At 46.3% G+C, this 18536-nt stretch overlaps 1 protein-coding gene across 3 annotated transcripts in view; it reads left to right on the top strand.

The window, feature by feature from the left end:
• LOC309567908 (uncharacterized protein) overlaps positions 1–18536 on the top strand; it is a 102712-nt gene that overhangs the window by 58407 nt on the left and 25769 nt on the right. For 2 of the 3 annotated variants that reach the window (XM_082273441.1, XM_082273440.1), the window contains exons 6-8: positions 2148–2744; positions 14448–14584; positions 14664–14726. In XM_082273441.1, coding sequence (XP_082129567.1) covers positions 2148–2744; positions 14448–14584; positions 14664–14726 — 797 coding nt within the window. The remainder of the gene's footprint in view (positions 1–2147; positions 2745–14447; positions 14585–14663; positions 14727–18536) is intronic. The other variant, XM_082273442.1, reaches the window with a different exon arrangement.

The raw sequence follows: 18536 nt of genomic DNA, 5'->3' as shown, positions 1-18536 counted from the left end.
CTTCTCTCTCATTCTCCTTCTCTCTCCCCCAGTCATTTGTCCAAGGCTGTGGATCCTAACCTCAGGTGCCCCCAACAGGTCATGTTTTCAGGAGTTCCTGCACCTAGCACAAGTGCTTTAATATCAGTGTCAATGGCTAGGTATTTATGACAGCTATTTCATCTAAGGGAAATTCCCAAATGGCTCTTACCACCTTCTTGATGAATGAGATTGGAAACCCTGGTCTAGGTGGATTCTGAGTATAAAAGTTGCCCAATTATCAGGACTTTAAAGGCATCCACAAAAAAATCTGTTGCTAAACTTTGGCATCTTCCATTTTGACCTGTAGATGGGATGTTGCTGTCAATATGTTGGTATCTAACCTTTTGTCATTCATACATATTAAATCTAGAGATTCTGGGTACTCAGCATTCCGAGGTTGGGGGGGGGGGGATTGGGGGTTGAAGGTAGAGTGGATTGCAGGTACTCACCAGTTGGTGTTGGAGGCGGGAATATTGGGGAGTGAAGGGTGAGGCAGGAGTGGACACATACAGTATATAGGAGGATTGTGTTCTAGGTTGGGTCCTTTGTGTGCTGTACCTGGATCCCCGGACAAATATACACTGTATCTGTAGGATATCCCTGACAATCCTCTACACAGGCCATCTGTGGGCCCACAACTGCAATTTCAGTTCTGGGTGGATGTAGGACGAGCCCCCCATTGGCTTCCTTCATTTCTCATGACCTCCTGTCTGTGTCCATCCTCTAGATTTGTAGATCCTACCATGGAATCTGGCTACTCTTGCTCCACTCAGTAGAGATGAATGGAGCTGAGAGCCACATGCTGAGATCTCAGGTCTAGAGTTCCTGAAATATACAACAAGCCTGTAGCAGAGGCGTAAGTAGAACCTTCAGGGCCCCCCGGTGCAAGAAACCATTTAGGGCCCCCTGGAGCCCTGAACGGGGCTCTTCCCTTCAAGCCTGGGGCTCTTCCCACTGATCCTGGGGCCCTTTACTCTCATTGCGGGGCCCTTTATTATGGTCCTGCAGAGGGACCCTTTCACAAATTCTGCAGTGGCCCCCCTTCCTGCCATCTTGGGGCCTCCCCACGGTGGTGGAATGCCAGGGCCCGGTCACAAGTGTGACCTTTATGATCCTGGATGTTCCCCCACTGGTGTCAGTAGTTTTTATTTTTTGGTATTTTAATTGTATTATTTTTTATCATTTTATTTTATTTTTTTACTGACTATGACTCTGTCCATTCAGAAAAGGAAGGAGCTGGTAAATTACAGATTTACCGACCCCTTCCTGGTTCTCTATTGTGACACATCCCCTGTAGCAGCCGGGAGGAGAGGGGAGGGGGAACAGTGGGGGGGGGACCAGGGGAGCACACAGGGGCCCAGACACAGCAGAACACAAGTGAACTGCATAGGAGGAGTGGGGGGGGGGGGCAGCACAGTAGGGGGGGGACCAGGGGAGCACACAGGGGCCCAGAGACAGCAGAACACAAGTGAACTGCATAGGAGGAGTGGGGGGGGGGGCAGCACAGTAGGGGGGGGACCAGGGGAGCACACAGGTGCCCAGAGACAGCAGAACACAAGTGAACCGGATAGGAGGAGTGGCGGGGGGCAGCATACAGAGGAACCAATCTCCTCCATTCTCCTTCTGCAGCTATAGGAAGAAATAGGAGGACAGTGATTTCTCTACATGCTGCTCCCACCACCCCTCCTATCCAGGTGTACAGGGGAGCTGCACAGACCCCCGGGAGCATGGGGCCCGGTTGCAATTGTAACCCCTGTAGTTACGCCCCTGGCCTGTAGGTAACTCACCTTGCCAGCATCCAGCAAGAATTGAACTTTTTCTTTTGGGTAGATCGCACTTTGTGGAAAAAATGCTTTAAACGATCACACAGCGGGATCTAATCTGCTTCAGCAGGAGTTTGCTGTAGTTTGCATGCCGATAATATCTGTCTGTTGAGTCATGTATGTGCCTCTAAGCCGAATGTTTTCTGTGATGCTGCTAATACGCATTTACTTGTAATGTCTTTCTGTCTAGTCAGATCCACTCTCTCTAAAGTTGTGCAAGGGCTTTTCCTTGCATGTAGACATTGTGCAGATGTATGTGTAAAGCTTACTAACCTACGCTTTGTGTTTGCATGTGTAAACAAGAGCAAAGTGGCTTGCCATTCTTGGACAATGATGATGAAGAGGAAGGCTACACCTTCCAAAACGATAATTCTAAGTACACAAGCTCCTCAGAATACATTCGAGGTCCAAGAAGCTCTGAGAGGGAGCATATGCCCAAACGTTCTGAGGAACCCGCCAGCAGAATGAATACCAACCGTGTTTCCTTTGGTCAAGTCCACTTTGACAGCAACGGCTTGAAAAACTCTAAAACCCCAGAGCAGTGGAAAGAGCCGGTCCGTAAGGAACAAGTGCAGTTTCCATACAGGAACCCTAGACACTCCTCTGAGAGGAGTCCGTGCCATCCGAGTGGTGTTGAGGCAACTCCAACACATGACAGGGATAAAGTCCGCAAAGAGGAGAAAATCCGAAGCCATCGAGAAAAACACTGCAAGCACCATTCTGATAGGTGTAGGCGCTCCAGCTCCGATAGTGATGACTATCCAGAACATTGTGCCAGAGACAAAAGAAGCCGCCGTTCCCAGTGGAACCAAAACCGAGAACACCACCACCATCATCACCACCACCAACGGTCTTCTAACCATCATTCTTCTAGGATGTCAAGTCACGAATTGAGAACAGGTACTTAATAGATCATAATGATACAAAGATTCCTTTAAGTTTTGTTTTAGGGGGCTAGAATGTTTTGAAGGTCCATGAGAAGAATTATGCAACTTCACAAACGGGTTGGTTGCAGAAGGCTGTAAATTTGGCCGGGTCAACGTACTGACAAAGGACATTGGATCCATTTTTGGCAAAGTTCTAATAACATAATAGCGAATAGCTTTTGGCATGTCTTAGTCTCCTCTTCCCCGTAAGAGGGGGATTGGGTCATGGGAAAAGGATGTGGTCTATTTTTTGCCTTCCCTTTTTTTTTTTTTTTTTTATCAGTAACGGCCTGGACGTGTTTTGTTTCCTTGTACGCCAACTACTTTAAAAGCCTAGCTTATGAAATCATGCGGTGAACCCTCTTGTGTATTTAACCAACAAAAAGTCTCCACAATGTATAGATCAGACATTATATGGCCAAAAGTTTGTGGACACTTTGCCATCACACTTCTATAAGTTTCTTGGACATCCTATTCAAGAATCATCAGCATTCAGACGGAGTTGTTTCCAACGTCCTTTCACACATGAGGTTATAACAGCCTCCACTCTTCTAGGTAGGCTTTCCACAAGATTTGGCAGTCTGTCCCTGGGAAAGGGATTAGGTACATTACTGGTGCTTGGTATGAGAAGATCTGACTTGCCATGGGTGTTCCAGTTCATTCCAAAGGTGTTCAGCAGTGTTGAGGTCAGGGCTCTGTGCAGGACACTTGAGTTCCTCCACACCAAACTGGTCAGACCATGTGAAGCGGTCCCTCTTTTGTGTCTATAACATCCTTCACTCTTCAGGGAAGACTTCCCTCAAGATTTTTGAGGGTGTCCCGGGGAAAGGGATTAGGTACATTACTGGTGTTTGGTATGAGAAGAGCTGACTTGCCATGGGTGTTCAGCAGTGTTGAGGTGAGGGCTCTAGAGGTGTAGGACACTGGAGTTCCTCCACACCAAACTGGTCAGACCATGTGAAGCGGTCCCTCTTTTGTGTCTATAACATCCTTCACTCTTCAGGGAAGACTTCCCTCAAGATTTTGGAGGGTGTCTGTGGGAATTTATGCCCATTTGTGAGGTCAGGTACTGATGTTGGATGAAAGGACCTGGTTTATCGTCGGTATTCCAATACATCCCAAAGATGTTCAGTAGGGTTGAGTTCAGGGCCCCTCTGCAGGACATTTGAATTCCAACACCTAATACACTTATAGCAATTTGTTAAATATCCCATTGTAACCATTAATACAGAGTTACCCTTCTTTGTGGCTATAACATCCTCCATTCTTCTGGAAAGACTTTCTAGAATATTTTGAAGGGTAAATGGTGGACTTTTTGCCTATTTGTGAGGTAAGTACTGGTGTTGGCTGAGAAGACCTGGAACACCATTGGCCTTCCAATTCATCCCTAAGGTGTTCAGTATAGTTGAAGTCAGGGCTCTGCGCTGGATACTTGCCTTCCTCCACATCAAACTGGTCAGACCATGTGAAGTGTTCACCCTTTTGTGTCTTCTCCACTCTTCTGGGAAGACTTCCCACAATATTTTGGAGGGTGTCTATGGGAATTTGTGCAATTTGTGGGGTCAGGTACTGATGTTGAATGAGAAGACCTGGCTCGTCATCAGCATTTTAATTCACCCCCAATGTGTTGAGTAGGGATGAGGTCAGGGCTCTGTGCAGGAGACCCAAGTTCGTCCAAACCAAACTGGTCACACCATGCCTTTTATGAAGCTGGCTTTGTACACGGGGTGGGGGGGGGGGGGTTCACAGTTATGGTAAAACAAAAAGGGGTCTTCACTAAACTGTTATCACAAGATTGGAAGAGCACAAATGTCTATATATGATTTAGTATTACCGGACCCCTCATTGGAGACACCTGAACTCAAATATTTGGAGAGTTGTCCACATAGGTTTAGCCATTTAGTACATTAGCGAGGTAAGCCTGCCTTGTACTCTAAGATTTGTGCTTTACATAGAGAGTTACCATTACTGGTAGAGTTTTTTAAGTCATGAGCCTGCAAGGACAAGACTGATGTTAGCTGAAAAGACCTGGCTCACATGTTGGGCCTCAGGTTGGGCACCAGAAAAAAAAACAGGCTTGTAATCGTCATTCCAATTTTTCGCAAAGGTGATCAGTAGGGTTGAGGTCAGGGCTCTGTACAGGGCACTCGAGGTCGAGTTCCTCCACTACACACTGGTCACATCATGTCTTTATGGAGCTGGCTTTGTACACGGGGGGAGGGGGAATAGTCATGCTGGCAAAGAAAAGGGTCTTCACCAAATTCTTACCACAAGAAGAGCAATATTGTCCACAATGTCCTTATATGGTGGCGTATTAATAACATCCTCAATATTTTGGACCCTGTACTTGTAAACAATAAAGTATCCCTGGAATCTTTCCTGAAACTTGGCATATGTCCTAAAAATGAAATCCTTAGGGAAAAAAAAATGGTTTCCGTATTAACCCTGTCTGTGATATTAATGTTGCTGTCATTTTCACTGTGCATTGCTTTTGTCTTGTGGTGTTTTTGTTTTTTTTTGTAATACTTTGTCTGTTTTCATCATAACTAATAACTTGGACTTTTCAGGATCAAAAGGTTTATTACACAATTGGTCATCACTAGGGTGGCCCAGTCATTGTAAAAGCACTATAAAGTAGGGATTCCCAACCAGGGGTCTCCAAACCGCATTGGGGGTACGAGAACTGATGGGTAGATAAATCTGGATTTCTGAAAAAAAAAAAATAGAAACCGGACTGTGCCCCCCATTCCATGTCCTGATTGCACAAAAACAGAGCAAGTCTCGCGATTGGTAGCCAATGAGTGCATTTGTGATTTATCATTTTATATAAATACATATATAACTTGATAAGGTAAAGCGTAACTTTGTTGAGGGAAAAAAACACCCCCCTCTGGGTGATCTATGTACATTGGAGGCATTTTATTTATTTTTTCACTATACTGTTTTTTTTTTTTTTTTCAAACTGTTTATTTAGCGATATTGTACAAGCTTTGTTGCAGACTCCTACCTTTCGGTATTCTGAAGAAATCCTTGTTTGTTACTGTAATAGATCAACTGGCACCCTGACTGGGTACCTCCATTGACAGATGCTCCTAGTGCTTCCCGAGGGTTCCAAGCACTCCACCAGACACCATAACCACCTCAGACCCCACGAACCACCGCAGCTTGGTTGGGGTCTCCCCGTCTCCTACCCACCCTGGACCTACAACAAGGCTCCAGGTTCCAGTGGGAAAACCTCTCTTCCCCCAGAGAGTGAAGCAGGAACAGGAACAAGCTCTTACAAGAGCTTAATGATGATTCAAGGGAGTATGAAGAGCATAGCAATCCCTTGTAGCAGATTCCCCCAATAAGAGACAGGACTCTAGATTGAGGGTGAAGTAGAACTCTTTATTGAACAGTCACACAGAATTTATATACAGCAGCCTTTTTCAATCAGGGTGCCGAGGCACACTGGGGTGCCTTGAGGTTTCTTCAGGGGTGCCTTGGCAAAATGCCTAAAAATTGATCAAAAATTGTATACAAGCCAGCAGGTGGATCAAGCCTGCCTTTTAGTTATACAAAAACAAAGCCACAGGTTTCCATTATGCACCATTACGACTTTCTAGACACTGGCATCCTAACAACCATGGACGTCATCAGTTAATAAGAAAGATGTCTGTTGCCTCCACCCTCCTGTGCCCCTCTCCCTCAGCACTGGGGTGACATTAGCTGACTGGTGGAAAGAAATTGAGGGAGAAGAGAAACATTGGAATACTAGTCAGTACCAGTGTGCAAAAGTGCATTTGCTTTGGAAGAATAAATCACCACTAATGTTGGATGTTGCTGCATTATGAAAATCTATATGAAAAGTTTTTTACAATTTGGAATGGGGCACCTCAAGACTGTCTATCATTTTAAAGGGTGCCTTGAGATTGTCTATACTTTTAAAGGGTGCCTTGACTGAAAAAAGGTTGAGAAATACTGATATACAGCATGGACCTCCCCCTCCTGATCATATTACCACACACAGGTCGGGAGTTGCCTGATTACATTATCATATGCAGATGAAATTGTATACAGGAACATAATTAACCTAAACTAAGTATCTAGCCATCTGGACAGAGCAATGTGAGGTCATTAACATTTAACAATGGGACAGTTAGACTTTAACACAATCCACATCCCATCTCAAAACAGACAATAGGACGAGACTGCCAATGACAGTCTGTGTGTCTCCTTCATTGAAGTACATGGAATACACATCTAGGTGTCTCAGACTTCATGGCAACAGGCTATAGGTCTCACAGTGTAAAGTGGGATTAAATCTTCATAGTTCTTGAGAGATATTGGTGATAAATATTACTCTCCCATTTGAAGTTATCCAAACCATTTTCTCAGCGTCCCCCAAGTATCTGTCCCTCACTCCCAGTGACGGTGAACACCATCACAGTTACTCTGTGCAGAGTGAATCTAGTGGGAGAAGTTTCATAATTATCAATCAGCTGTTGCATTCTAATGAGGAAAGGAGGAGGGTCTGCATCCCTTTAGAGGTGATTTCCTATTGGGAGTATCTTACCAAAAATGACATTTTTGTTGTAAGAGATGCCAAAAATCTGACTTGTATCTTTAGTGTAGATTAGATCAATTGTAGCGCTTCCAGGGACACAGTTCACTCGCCAACTTTTATTATCAGAAAGTTCCAAACCTCACACAGAGGGTTACCCTCAGAGGGGGTCTTTAGTATTTCTCCTCAAAACAAATTATTAGCACCAGCTTTGCGATGGCCTCACATGCTTCAGGTCCTTGTCTGTCTCTCCTCCAGACAGTTCCTAAACACACTCTTGTATACCCATGTATCGTCCTGCAGCTGTTCTGGCCCACACCTTGGTGGAGCCCTGAGCTACAGTCAGCTCCCACAACAAATCCCAGTGCATACCTGCACAATCAGTGGGTGCTTGTTACTACCAAACGTGGACCTAGCACTGAAGACTTCATCCTACAAAGCCTCTGGGCTCCAGGATCCAATCAGGACCTGCCAAGCCCTGAAAGAGAAGACAAGCTAGTTTTCTTCCTTTTTGAGGCATGCGTTCTGGAACCCCTTACCCTGTATGGGTGAGGACCAAAGGTGTGCAAGTGTGAGAGCGCTGCACTTCCGACAACCCAAGGTCAAGGGATAGCCTTAGCCTTCGCTCCCCCCTAGCCACGCCCCGCTGACACGTTTTGTCCAGACTCTGGAGCTCTCACACTTTCACATACGAGCAACTTCTGGATGAATGCTATAGACAGAAGCACCCTTACTAGTGTGGGTCACCGGAGGTGAGATTTTAGTGCTTTAGAGCGGCGCTCCAAGCATTTATAATGGGTCACAGTGAGAACCCAAGGTGAAACAAGTCCCGTCCAAGATCCGTTGATTCCACCTTATGCTAAACAGTGCGCCACATGACCTGGCATTGACTTGCCTCAGTGCTTATCTGCTGGCACCCAGCCATGGTAGATGGGCTCAGCACCCAGCCATGGTAGATGGGCTCAGCACCCAGCCATGGTAGATGGGCTCAGCACCCAGCCATGGTAGATGGGCTAAGCACCCAGGCATGGTAGATGGACCAAGCACCCAGCCATGGTAGATGGACCCAGCACCCAGCCATGGTAGATGGACCCAGCACCCAGCCATGGTAGATGGACCAAGCACCCAGCCATGGTAGATGGGCTCGGCACCCAGCCATGGTAGATGGGCTCGGCACCCAGCCATGGTAGATGGGCTCGGCACCCAGCCATGGTAGATGGGCTCGGCACCCAGCCATGGTAGATGGGCTCGGCACCCAGCCATGGTATTTGGGCTCGGCACCCAGCCATGGTATTTGGGCTCGGCACCCAGCCATGGTATTTGGACCAGGCACCCAGCCATGGTATTTGGACCAAGCACCCAGCCATGGTATTTGGACCAAGCACCCAGCCATGGTATTTGGACCAAGCACCCAGCCATGGTATTTGGACCAAGCACCCAGCCATGGTATTTGGACCAAGCACCCAGCCATGGTATTTGGACCAAGCACCCAGCCATGGTAGATGGACCAAGCACCCAGCCATGGTAGATGAGCTTAGGAGCAGAGATCCACCTTAAGCATTTGATATTTATCAGGACAGGAACGGGGTTGGTAATTGTGGCCGGGGGATCTAGCTATTGCAGTATCTATGACATCTAAGAAGACGGGAACTGACCCAGCCCAGCAATACCTAATCTATCATTCTTTGGTGGAATAACAATTTAAATCCTTGCTTTTTCCTCATAATAAAAATGCTTAGATTGCCTCACAATGGTGCTCAGACTAGTCATTGCGATAGTCCGGGGACTTTTCTCTCATCAAAGCCAATGAAGAGAAATCCCCGAGGGATTTTGTAAAGGAGTCATCAAATGACAATGCAATCCAAAAGCTTGAGGACCATCATTGAAAAGAAAAGTAAATAATATACTGTATGTATCCTATTTTGTTCATGTACTACATGACGAGTTTATGAGCTCAGTTTATTTGCACAAATTTTCTCTGGGGAGTTAAGGAGGTGAATTTATTTGTTTTTCTTTCACATTGGCGCCATGACGGTTCTCAGTGAAGCGTAAATCCCCGGAGACACGCTGCAGACAGAGATTTCCCTTCACAAGGCATATTTCTGAAAAAAGACGTTTTAGGTACTTGTTACCCAAGTATTGACCCTGTGCCAGTACAGGGGGTTCCGAGTTTTTCGGGGTTTAGTTTATGCGGATAAAAAAAAAGGCCTTATGCCAGATCAGCCACAGATGTCCGGGAAAAATAATTGCAGTACTGTTCTACAATACATTCATTTTTCCCTTTGTTTTATCCCCTTAAAATGGTTGCAAGTGCAAAACCATATCAACCAATCTGCCAGAATTCCATCATGCTTCTGACTACATGGTGCCACTGCTGCACTCAAATCCCAACCGGCACTCTCAGCCTTGTCTGCTGGACTGCACAACTCTAACTATCCCAACTGAAGTCCCTCTCCACATGCAGCAGTTGACTTCTCTTCAGGGCTTTTTTCCTGCTGGAACGTGGTGGAACTCTATTCTGCCACCTCTGGCTAGCACCGTCCTCTCTAACCTGTCACTAATCACAGAAGGTGGTAGAGGAAGTTTTTCAACTACTGTACTCACTTCCTCTTCCGGCTTCTGTGTGCTATCGCTGAGCATCCAGGGCATGTGCAGGGCAAGGCGTGTATATGGGTGCCCTGGCCCCCGACTTTGCAAATGCCCGCATTATTTGTGGTTGTTCCTGTGGTGCTTCGGGAGGCCACTCCTGTCCTCACCCCCACCTGTCCTCACCCTCACCTGTCCTCACCCCCACCTGTCCTCACCCCCACCTGTCCTCACCCTCACCTGTCCTCACCCCCACCTGTCCTCACCCTCACCTGTCCTCACCCCCACCTGTCCGACCTGTGTAACACAGAGCCGAGTGAAGTGTTCAGAACTCCTCACTCCTCAGCTCTTTGCTCTTGGCTGGATGTTACAACTAGAGAATAGAAATATATGGCGCTCAAGGTAACTATTACATAAAGGGGCAGTAAAAACTGGATTATATATATAAATAAAACAAGACTATTAATTATAGTCATATGTAATCCAAAAGTGAGTCCATGAAAAAAAGATGATGGATGGGCTTCGGATAGGTATAAGCAATAACATGCAACAAGGGCAAAAGCTCTTCACAGGAGTCAAGTTGACTCTGTAGATCAGGAGGATAAAAAAGGACAAGAAGAGCGCCTTGGCTGTGTGTTACAAGTCTAATGTGTCGGGGGGGAAAAAGCGGGCACACATCTACCAGACAGCTGTGGGGTGGGATTTGTAAAAAAAAAAAAAGGTAAGAGCTCTTGGGGGGGGGGGGGGAGTTGTGGACCGAGAAAGAGGAGGTAAGCTGTAGATGGTGGAAGAGGAGGTGAGCTGTAGATGGTGGAAGAGGAGGTGAGCTGTAGATGGTGGAAGAGGAGGTGAGCTGTAGATGGTGGAAGAGGAGGTGAGCTGTAGATGGGGGAAGAGGAGGTGAGCTGTAGATGGGGGAAGAGGAGGTGAGCTGTAGATGGGGGAAGAGGAGGTGAGCTGTAGATGGGGGAAGAGGAGGTGAGCTGTAGATGGGAGAAGAGGAGGTGAGCTGTAGATGGGAGAAGAGGAGGTGAGCTGTGAACAGGGGGAGGGTAGGTAAGCTGTGGACAAAAATTGAAGAGGTGAGCTGTGGACAAGGGGGTACAGAGATGAGCTGTGGACGGTGGGGGGGGGGGGGAGACAGAGGAAAGCTGTAGATGGGAGAAGAGGAGGTGAACTGTAGATGGTGGAAGAGGAGGTGAGCTGTAGATGGGAGAAGAGGAGGGGAGCTGTAGATGGGATAAGAGGAGCTGAGCTGAAGATGGGAGAAGAGGAGGGGAGCTGTAGATGGGATAAGAGGAGCTGAGCTGAAGATGGGAGAAGAGGAGGGGAGCTGTAGATGGGATAAGAGGAGGTGAGCTGTAGATGGTGAAGGGAAGGTGAACTGTAGATGGGAGAAGAGGAGTTGAGCTGAAGATGGGAGAAGAGGAGGGGAGCTGAAGATGGGATAAGAGGAGCTGAGCTGAAGATGGGAGAAGAGGAGTTGAGCTGAAGATGGGAGAAGAGGAGGGGAACTGTAGATGGGATAAGAGGAGGTGAGCTGTAGATGGTGAAGGGAAGGGGAACTGTAGATGGGAGAAGAGGAGTTGAGCTGAAGATGGGAGAAGAGGAGGTGAGCTGTAGATGGTGAAGGGAAGGGGAACTGTAGATGGGAGAAGAGGAGTTGAGCTGAAGATGGGAGAAGAGGAGGTGAGCTGTAGATGGGAGAAGAGGAGTTGAGCTGAAGATGGGAGAAGATGAGGGGAGCTGTAGATGGTGGAAGAGGAGGTGAGCTGTAGATGGTGGAAGAGGAGGTGAGCTGTAGATGGGAGAAGAGGAGGGGAGCTGTAGATGGGAGAAGAGGAGGGAAGCTGTAGATGGGATAAGAGGAGGTGAGCTGTAGATGGTGAAGGGAAGGTGAACTGTAGATGGGAGAAGAGGAGTTGAGCTGTAGATGGGAGAAGAGGAGGTGAGCTGTAGATGGTGAAGGGAAGGGGAACTGTAGATGTTAGAAGAGGAGTTGAGCTGAAGATGGGAGAAGAGGAGGGGAGCTGTAGATGGGATAAGAGGAGCTGAGCTGAAGATGGGAGAAGAGGAGTTGAGCTGAAGATGGGAGAAGAGGAGGTGAGCTGTAGATGGTGAAGGGAAGGGGAACTGTAGATGGGAGAAGAGGAGTTGAGCTGAAGATGGGAGAAGAGGAGGGGAGCTGTAGATGGGATAAGAGGAGCTGAGCTGAAGATGGGAGAAGAGGAGTTGAGCTGTAGATGGGAGAAGAGGAGGTGAGCTGTAGATGGTGAAGGGAAGGGGAACTGTAGATGGGAGAAGAGGAGTTGAGCTGAAGATGGGAGAAGAGGAGGTGAGCTGTAGATGGTGAAGGGAAGGGGAACTGTAGATGGGAGAAGAGGAGTTGAGCTGAAGATGGGAGAAGAGGAGGTGAGCTGTAGATGGGAGAAGAGGAGTTGAGCTGAAGATGGGAGAAGATGAGGGGAGCTGTAGATGGTGGAAGAGGAGGTGAGCTGTAGATGGTGGAAGAGGAGGTGAGCTGTAGATGGGAGAAGAGGAGGGGAGCTGTAGATGGGAGAAGAGGAGGGAAGCTGTAGATGGGATAAGAGGAGGTGAGCTGTAGATGGTGAAGGGAAGGTGAACTGTAGATGGGAGAAGAGGAGTTGAGCTGAAGATGGGAGAAGAGGAGGTGAGCTGTAGATGGTGAAGGGAAGGGGAACTGTAGATGGGAGAAGAGGAGTTGAGCTGAAGATGGGAGAAGAGGAGGGGAGCTGTAGATGGTGAAGGGAAGGTGAGCTGTAGATGGGAGAAGAGGAGTTGAGCTGAAGATGGGAGAAGATGAGGGGAGCTGTAGATGGTGGAAGAGGAGGTGAGCTGTAGATGGTGGAAGAGGAGGTGAGCTGTAGATGGTGGAAGAGGAGGTGAGCTGTAGATGGGAGAAGAGGAGGGGAGCTGTAGATGGAATAAGAGGAGCTGAGCTGTAGATGGGAGAAGAGGAGGGGAGCTGTAGATGGGATAAGAGGAGCTGAGCTGAGGAGGGGAGCTGTAGATGGGATAAGAGGAGGTGAGCTGTAGATGGTGAAGGGAAGGTGAACTGTAGATGGGAGAAGAGGAGTTGAGCTGAAGATGGGAGAAGAGGAGGGGAGCTGAAGATGGGAGAAGAGGAGGGGAGCTGTAGATGGGATAAGAGGAGGTGAGCTGTAGATGGTGAAGGGAAGGTAAGCTGTAGATGGGAGAAGCGGAGGTGAGCTGTAGGCGGGGGAAGAGGAGGTGAGCTGTAGATGGGATAAGAGGAGGTGAGCTGTAGATGGGATAAGAGGAGCTGAGCTGAAGATGGGAGAAGAGGAGGGGAACTGTAGATGGGATAAGAGGAGGTGAGCTGTAGATGGTGAAGGGAAGGTGAACTGTAGATGGGAGAAGAGGCGGTGAGCTGTAGGCGGGGGAAGAGGAGGTGAGCTGTAGGCGGGGGAAGAGGAGGTGAGCTGTAGATGGTGAAGGGAAGGTGAGCTGTAGATGGTGAAGGGAAGGTGAGCTGTAGATGGGAGAAGAGGAGTTGAGCTGAAGATGGGAGAAGAGGAGGTGAGCTGTAGATGGGAGAAGAGGCGGTGAGCTGTAGGCGGGGGGAGAGTAGGTAAGCTGTGGACAAAAATTGAAGAGGTGAGCTGTGGACAGGGGGTACAGAGATGAGCTGTGGGGGGGGGGGGACAGAGGTGAACTGTAGATGGTGGGAGAAGAGGAGGTGAGCTGTAGATGGGAGAAGAGGAGGTGAGCTGTGTGTGTGTGGGGGGGGGGGGGGGGGCTCTCAGGAGATGTGGTGCTGGTGGCATACCCAAGTCAAAGGAAACGGAGTTCCCAGCAACTGCAAGAATTGGATGGAACAAAATGATGTCACAGGAAGTAATAAAAGGTTGGAATTAAAAAGAAAAAATAAGAAATGTTCTGATTATTATATACACTTTAGGGCTCCTTTCACACGGGTGGCCGGGGGTGGTACAAACAGGTAAGTGGATCTGTTTTATGTTTTGCTTTTTTTTTTATTAAGCGGTCCCCGAGCATCCCATCCACCCACAAGCAGACATGGTGCTTCTCTGAGTACACATTGCAGCGGCTGCGATCGCCTGCCAGACTCTCTCATGTAAATGAAAAGAGTCGCACCGCAACCACGAGCCAAACACTTGGCTGAGATTCGCAGCTCAGTCCCACAATGCAAAATTGCTGTCCAGCAATAAAAAGGGAAATAAAATACAGGCATCAGGAGGCGCCAATATTCCCTCCTGAATGCCTGCAAACTGTGTCTCTGATCTCTGAAAAAAGGTCCAGAAATGCTTTGGGTGGGGGGTAAACATTCCCACTAGTGTGGTAGAAGCCTAAGAAGTAGCCACAGATTTAGCTGGTTGATGGATCAGAAAACCTTTAGCTGAAGCCCAAGTTTTATGTTGGTGAAATTCTCAGCTGGCTTCCAGTTTCAACTGACTGCCGGTAACTCTTAAATGACATATAATTGTGTTCACAGCGGTATGTAACCAATCTAAGAATACTCATAAATTCCTCTTCCTATCCAACAAGGTGAGGAGACCAGGCCAGGCTTCGACATTGACCCCCTGCATTGGAAAATGGCCGAACTGCAAGTCCAGAGCCCCGACCAGCTCTTAGAGGACGAAGAACTGGCCCGTCGACTGCAGGAAGAGGAGGAGAAACGTGTAGTAAGTGACCGCACTTCATCCAACGAATCCCTTCCTGAGAACCCGCAGCTGGTGACTTTACTTTTATCTTCTTCTGCAGGCAGAGCTGAAAGGACGCGACCAGCATGAGGACTTCCGGGCGGCTCAGGTCGCACAGGATGAAGTAAGAACCGTTGGAACATTTGGTTGTGGTTATTTCTTTAAGTTAACGGCACTCCGATTATAGTACAAAAGTGCACATTGGATAGGAATGCGATTTTAAAGGTGCTACACCAATTACCCAAACATGGCGGGTAAAAATTTAAAACTATTTCCTAAAAATCCACTTTAACCACTTTAGGACCGGAGGATTTTCCTGCTTTACGTCCAGGCCACTTTTTGCAACTTGGCACTGCGCGATTTTAACTGACAATTGCGCGGTCATGCAACGCCGTACCCAAACAAAATTTACGTCCTTTTTTTCCCACAAACAAAGCTTTCTTTTGGTGGTATTTGATCACCTCTGCGCTTTTCATTTTTTGCGATATTAATAAAAAAAAAAGTGAAAATTTTGCGAAAAAATTGACATTTTCTACTTTGACAGTTAAAAAATATCCAATATATTCAATTTTTGTCATATATTTAGGCCAAAATGTATTTAGCTCCATGTCTTTGACAAAAAAATTCTCAATGAGCGTATTTTTAACCACTTTAAGACCGGAAGATTTTACCCCATTCCTGACCAGGCCATATTTTGCGATTCGGCACTGCGTTACTTTAACGGACAATTGCGCGGTCGTGCGATGCTATACCCAAATTAAATTTATGTCCTTTTTTCCCCACAAGTAGAGCTTTCTTTTGGTGGTATTTGATCACCTGTGCAATTCTTACTTTTTGCGCTATAAACAAAAAAAAAGCAACAATTTTGAAAAAATAAAAAAAAATGTTCACATTTTTTTATATGAAATTCCCCCCCCCCCCCCAAAAAAAAATTTAAAAATCAAAATTTTTTAACATTTTAGGCCAATTTGTTTTATGCTACATATGTTTGGTAAAAAAAATCGCAATAACTATGGGAAAGATTTATGTCATTTTTATAGTTTTTTTTTTTTTAACGAGTAATGGTGGCGATCTGCGATTTTTTTTTTTTTTTTAGCGGGACTGTGACATTGCGGCGGACAGATCGGACCCCTAACTGACATTTTTGACACTTTTGGGGGGACTAGTGACATTACTACAGTAATCAGTGCTAAAAATATGCACTGTTACTGTAATAATGACACTGGCAGGGAAGGGGTTAACTTTATTGGTGATCAAGGGGTTAAATATATGCCTGGTGCTTACTGACGTGTGTGGGGGGAGGGGACTGAGTGACACAGACACAGATCGCAGGTTGAGCTATGCTGAATCCTGTGATCTGTCCCTGCCTGTCACAGAGGAGATCCGCCCGCATTGTTTACACAAGTGGGCGGATCTCCTCCCTCGATCCCCAATGATCGGGGAAGAGCGGTGGTGATCACCGCCTCCCCTCCCCTGGCCCGACTCCCGCTGTGACTGAATACAGCGGGAGCGAGCCTCCGGCGGCACGCGCGCGCCGCCTACAAGGGGAGGAGTCCAGCGACGTAGGTCTACGTCGCTGGACAGAATCGGGCCACTTTGCCAATGTGAGCGATCGGCAAGTGGCTAACCTCCCTGGCGGTAGGATTGTTTCGGATTTTAGGTGCTGAAAGCGGTACCATTATTTTGCATGTAATTCTTAAGAATGAGCCGCCCAAACCAACTATTTACATATGATTTTTTTTTTACTGGGCGTTCTCCTTTATAACATCTCCGGTATGATAAAGTTTGAAACACAAAATCATAAATTATAATATAATAAATAACTATAAATAAGTTAAAGTATGTATACATACATATAAAAAGTACAGTAAAACTGCAGGAAAGGGCACTGGGGGGCAAACTAATGTCAATTTATTTTCTTTTGTAATGTAATCCAATAGGATTATAATATATCAGTGTGTTTGGTGTATTTTACTTTTCAAATTTGCCGCCGGTTCCACCCCCCTGCGAGCGTCTCCCCGCCATTACGCGTAAAAAAAAAAAAAAACAACAAAAATGACAAAAATCTTTCCCTTTGTTAGTAAACGCGATAACTTTTGCGCAAACCAATCGAAATACGCTTTTTGCGATTTTTTTTTTTACCAAACATATGTAGCAGAAAACAAATTGGCCGAAAATGTTAAAAAATTTTGATTTTTACATTTTTTTGGGGGGGAATTTCATATAAAAAAAATGTGAAAAATATTGTTATTTTTGCAAAATTGTTGCTCTTTTTTTGTTTATAGCGCATGATCAAAAAATCGCACAGGTGATCAAATACCACCAAAAGAAAGCTCTGTTTTTTGGAAAAAAAGGACGTCAAATTTGTTTAGGTACAGCGTCGCACGACCGCGCAATTGTCCGTTAAAGTCACGCAGTGCCGAATCGCAAAATACAACCCTGGTCAGGAAGGGGGTAAAATCTTCCGGGGCTTAAGTGGTTAAGAAATTCACAAGATATTTTTTTTATAACATTTACTCTGTATGTTATAATGGCATTAACCACTTCTGGACCGGAAGGTTTTACCCCCTTAATGACCAGGCCATTTTTTGCAATTCGGCACTGCGTTATTTTAACGGACAATTGCGCTGCCATGCCACGCTGTACCCAAATAAAATGGACGTCCTCTTTCTTTCCCACAAACAGAGATTTCTTTTGGTGGTATTTGATCACCTGTGCACTTTTTATTTTTTGCGCTATAAACAAGAAAATAGCGACAATTCTGAAAAAAAAAACCAATATTTTTCACTTTCTGCTATATAACATTCCCAAAAAAAAAAATGTAAAAATCACATTTTTTTTATCATTTTCGGCCAATTTGTTTTCTGCTACATATTTTTGGTAAAAAAGAATCGCAAAAAGTGTATTATGATTGGTTTGCGCAAAAGTTACAACGTCTACTAACTACGGGAAAGATTTGTAATTTTTATTATTTTTTGCTAGTAATGGCGGCGTTCTGTGCTTTTTAGGAGGACTGTGACATTGCGGCGGACAGATTGGACCCCTAACTGACATTTTTGACACTTTTGGGGGGACCAGTGACATTACTACAGTAATCAGTGCTAAAAATATGCACTGTCACTGTAATAATGACACTGGCAGGGAAGGGGGGTTAACCCAGGAATGATCACAGGGTTAAGTGTGAGCCTAGGGGTGTTTTCTAACTGTGGGGGGCGTGGCTTGTGTAATGATCATAGAGACCTGTGATCCTATATAGAAGGATCACAAGCACTCTGTGATGATTTCAGAGAGAACAATGGTCAGATGTGTTTACAACAGCTGACCGGTGTTCTCTCTCAGCGGGGAGCGATCGCGGGTGCCCGGTGGTGATCAGTGCTGCCGGTCTCGTGCATTGGCATCCCCGCTGCCTATTGGGCGCGCCCCCAGGACTGCTCACGCAAGCCAACGTACCCCTACGTCGGTTCGCACAGCCAAGCCAGCCTGCTGCAGTAAATCTGTGGCGGGCGTTCCGCAAGCGGTAAAGAGAGTCTTCTATGCAATTTCTTGTTTCTCCCCCATGGCTTCTTCAGGAAGTATATTTGCATACGAGATACTACCAAAGATACAAAAATATATGTAAGATACAAAATATTGTTTAAAAAAAAAAAGTGTGTGAAGAGATAAAAAACCACCTAAACACAGACCAGCCACTCTATAATCAGATGCACATCAGGGAAGCATCGCTGGGATGGAACCGGCTTCATCATGAACCAGCAGAGAGTCTGGGAGAACACTTGGACCGCCCCAGAGGAGATATGTTGGCCATGATAACCATTCTATGGACATAATCCACATTTGTCCAATGATACAAATACTATTTACTTTTGGGGTACAATTAAAGCTGCACATTTCTCACTCACATATAAGTTGCACAGATTGTACCAATATCTGAGTG

Source organism: Pelophylax lessonae, assembly GCF_965119305.1.
Source record: "Pelophylax lessonae genome assembly, chromosome: 12".
NCBI lineage: Eukaryota > Metazoa > Chordata > Amphibia > Anura > Ranidae > Pelophylax > Pelophylax lessonae.
Note: the sequence above shows the minus strand (reverse complement) of the source record. Positions and strands in the feature narration are given on the sequence as shown.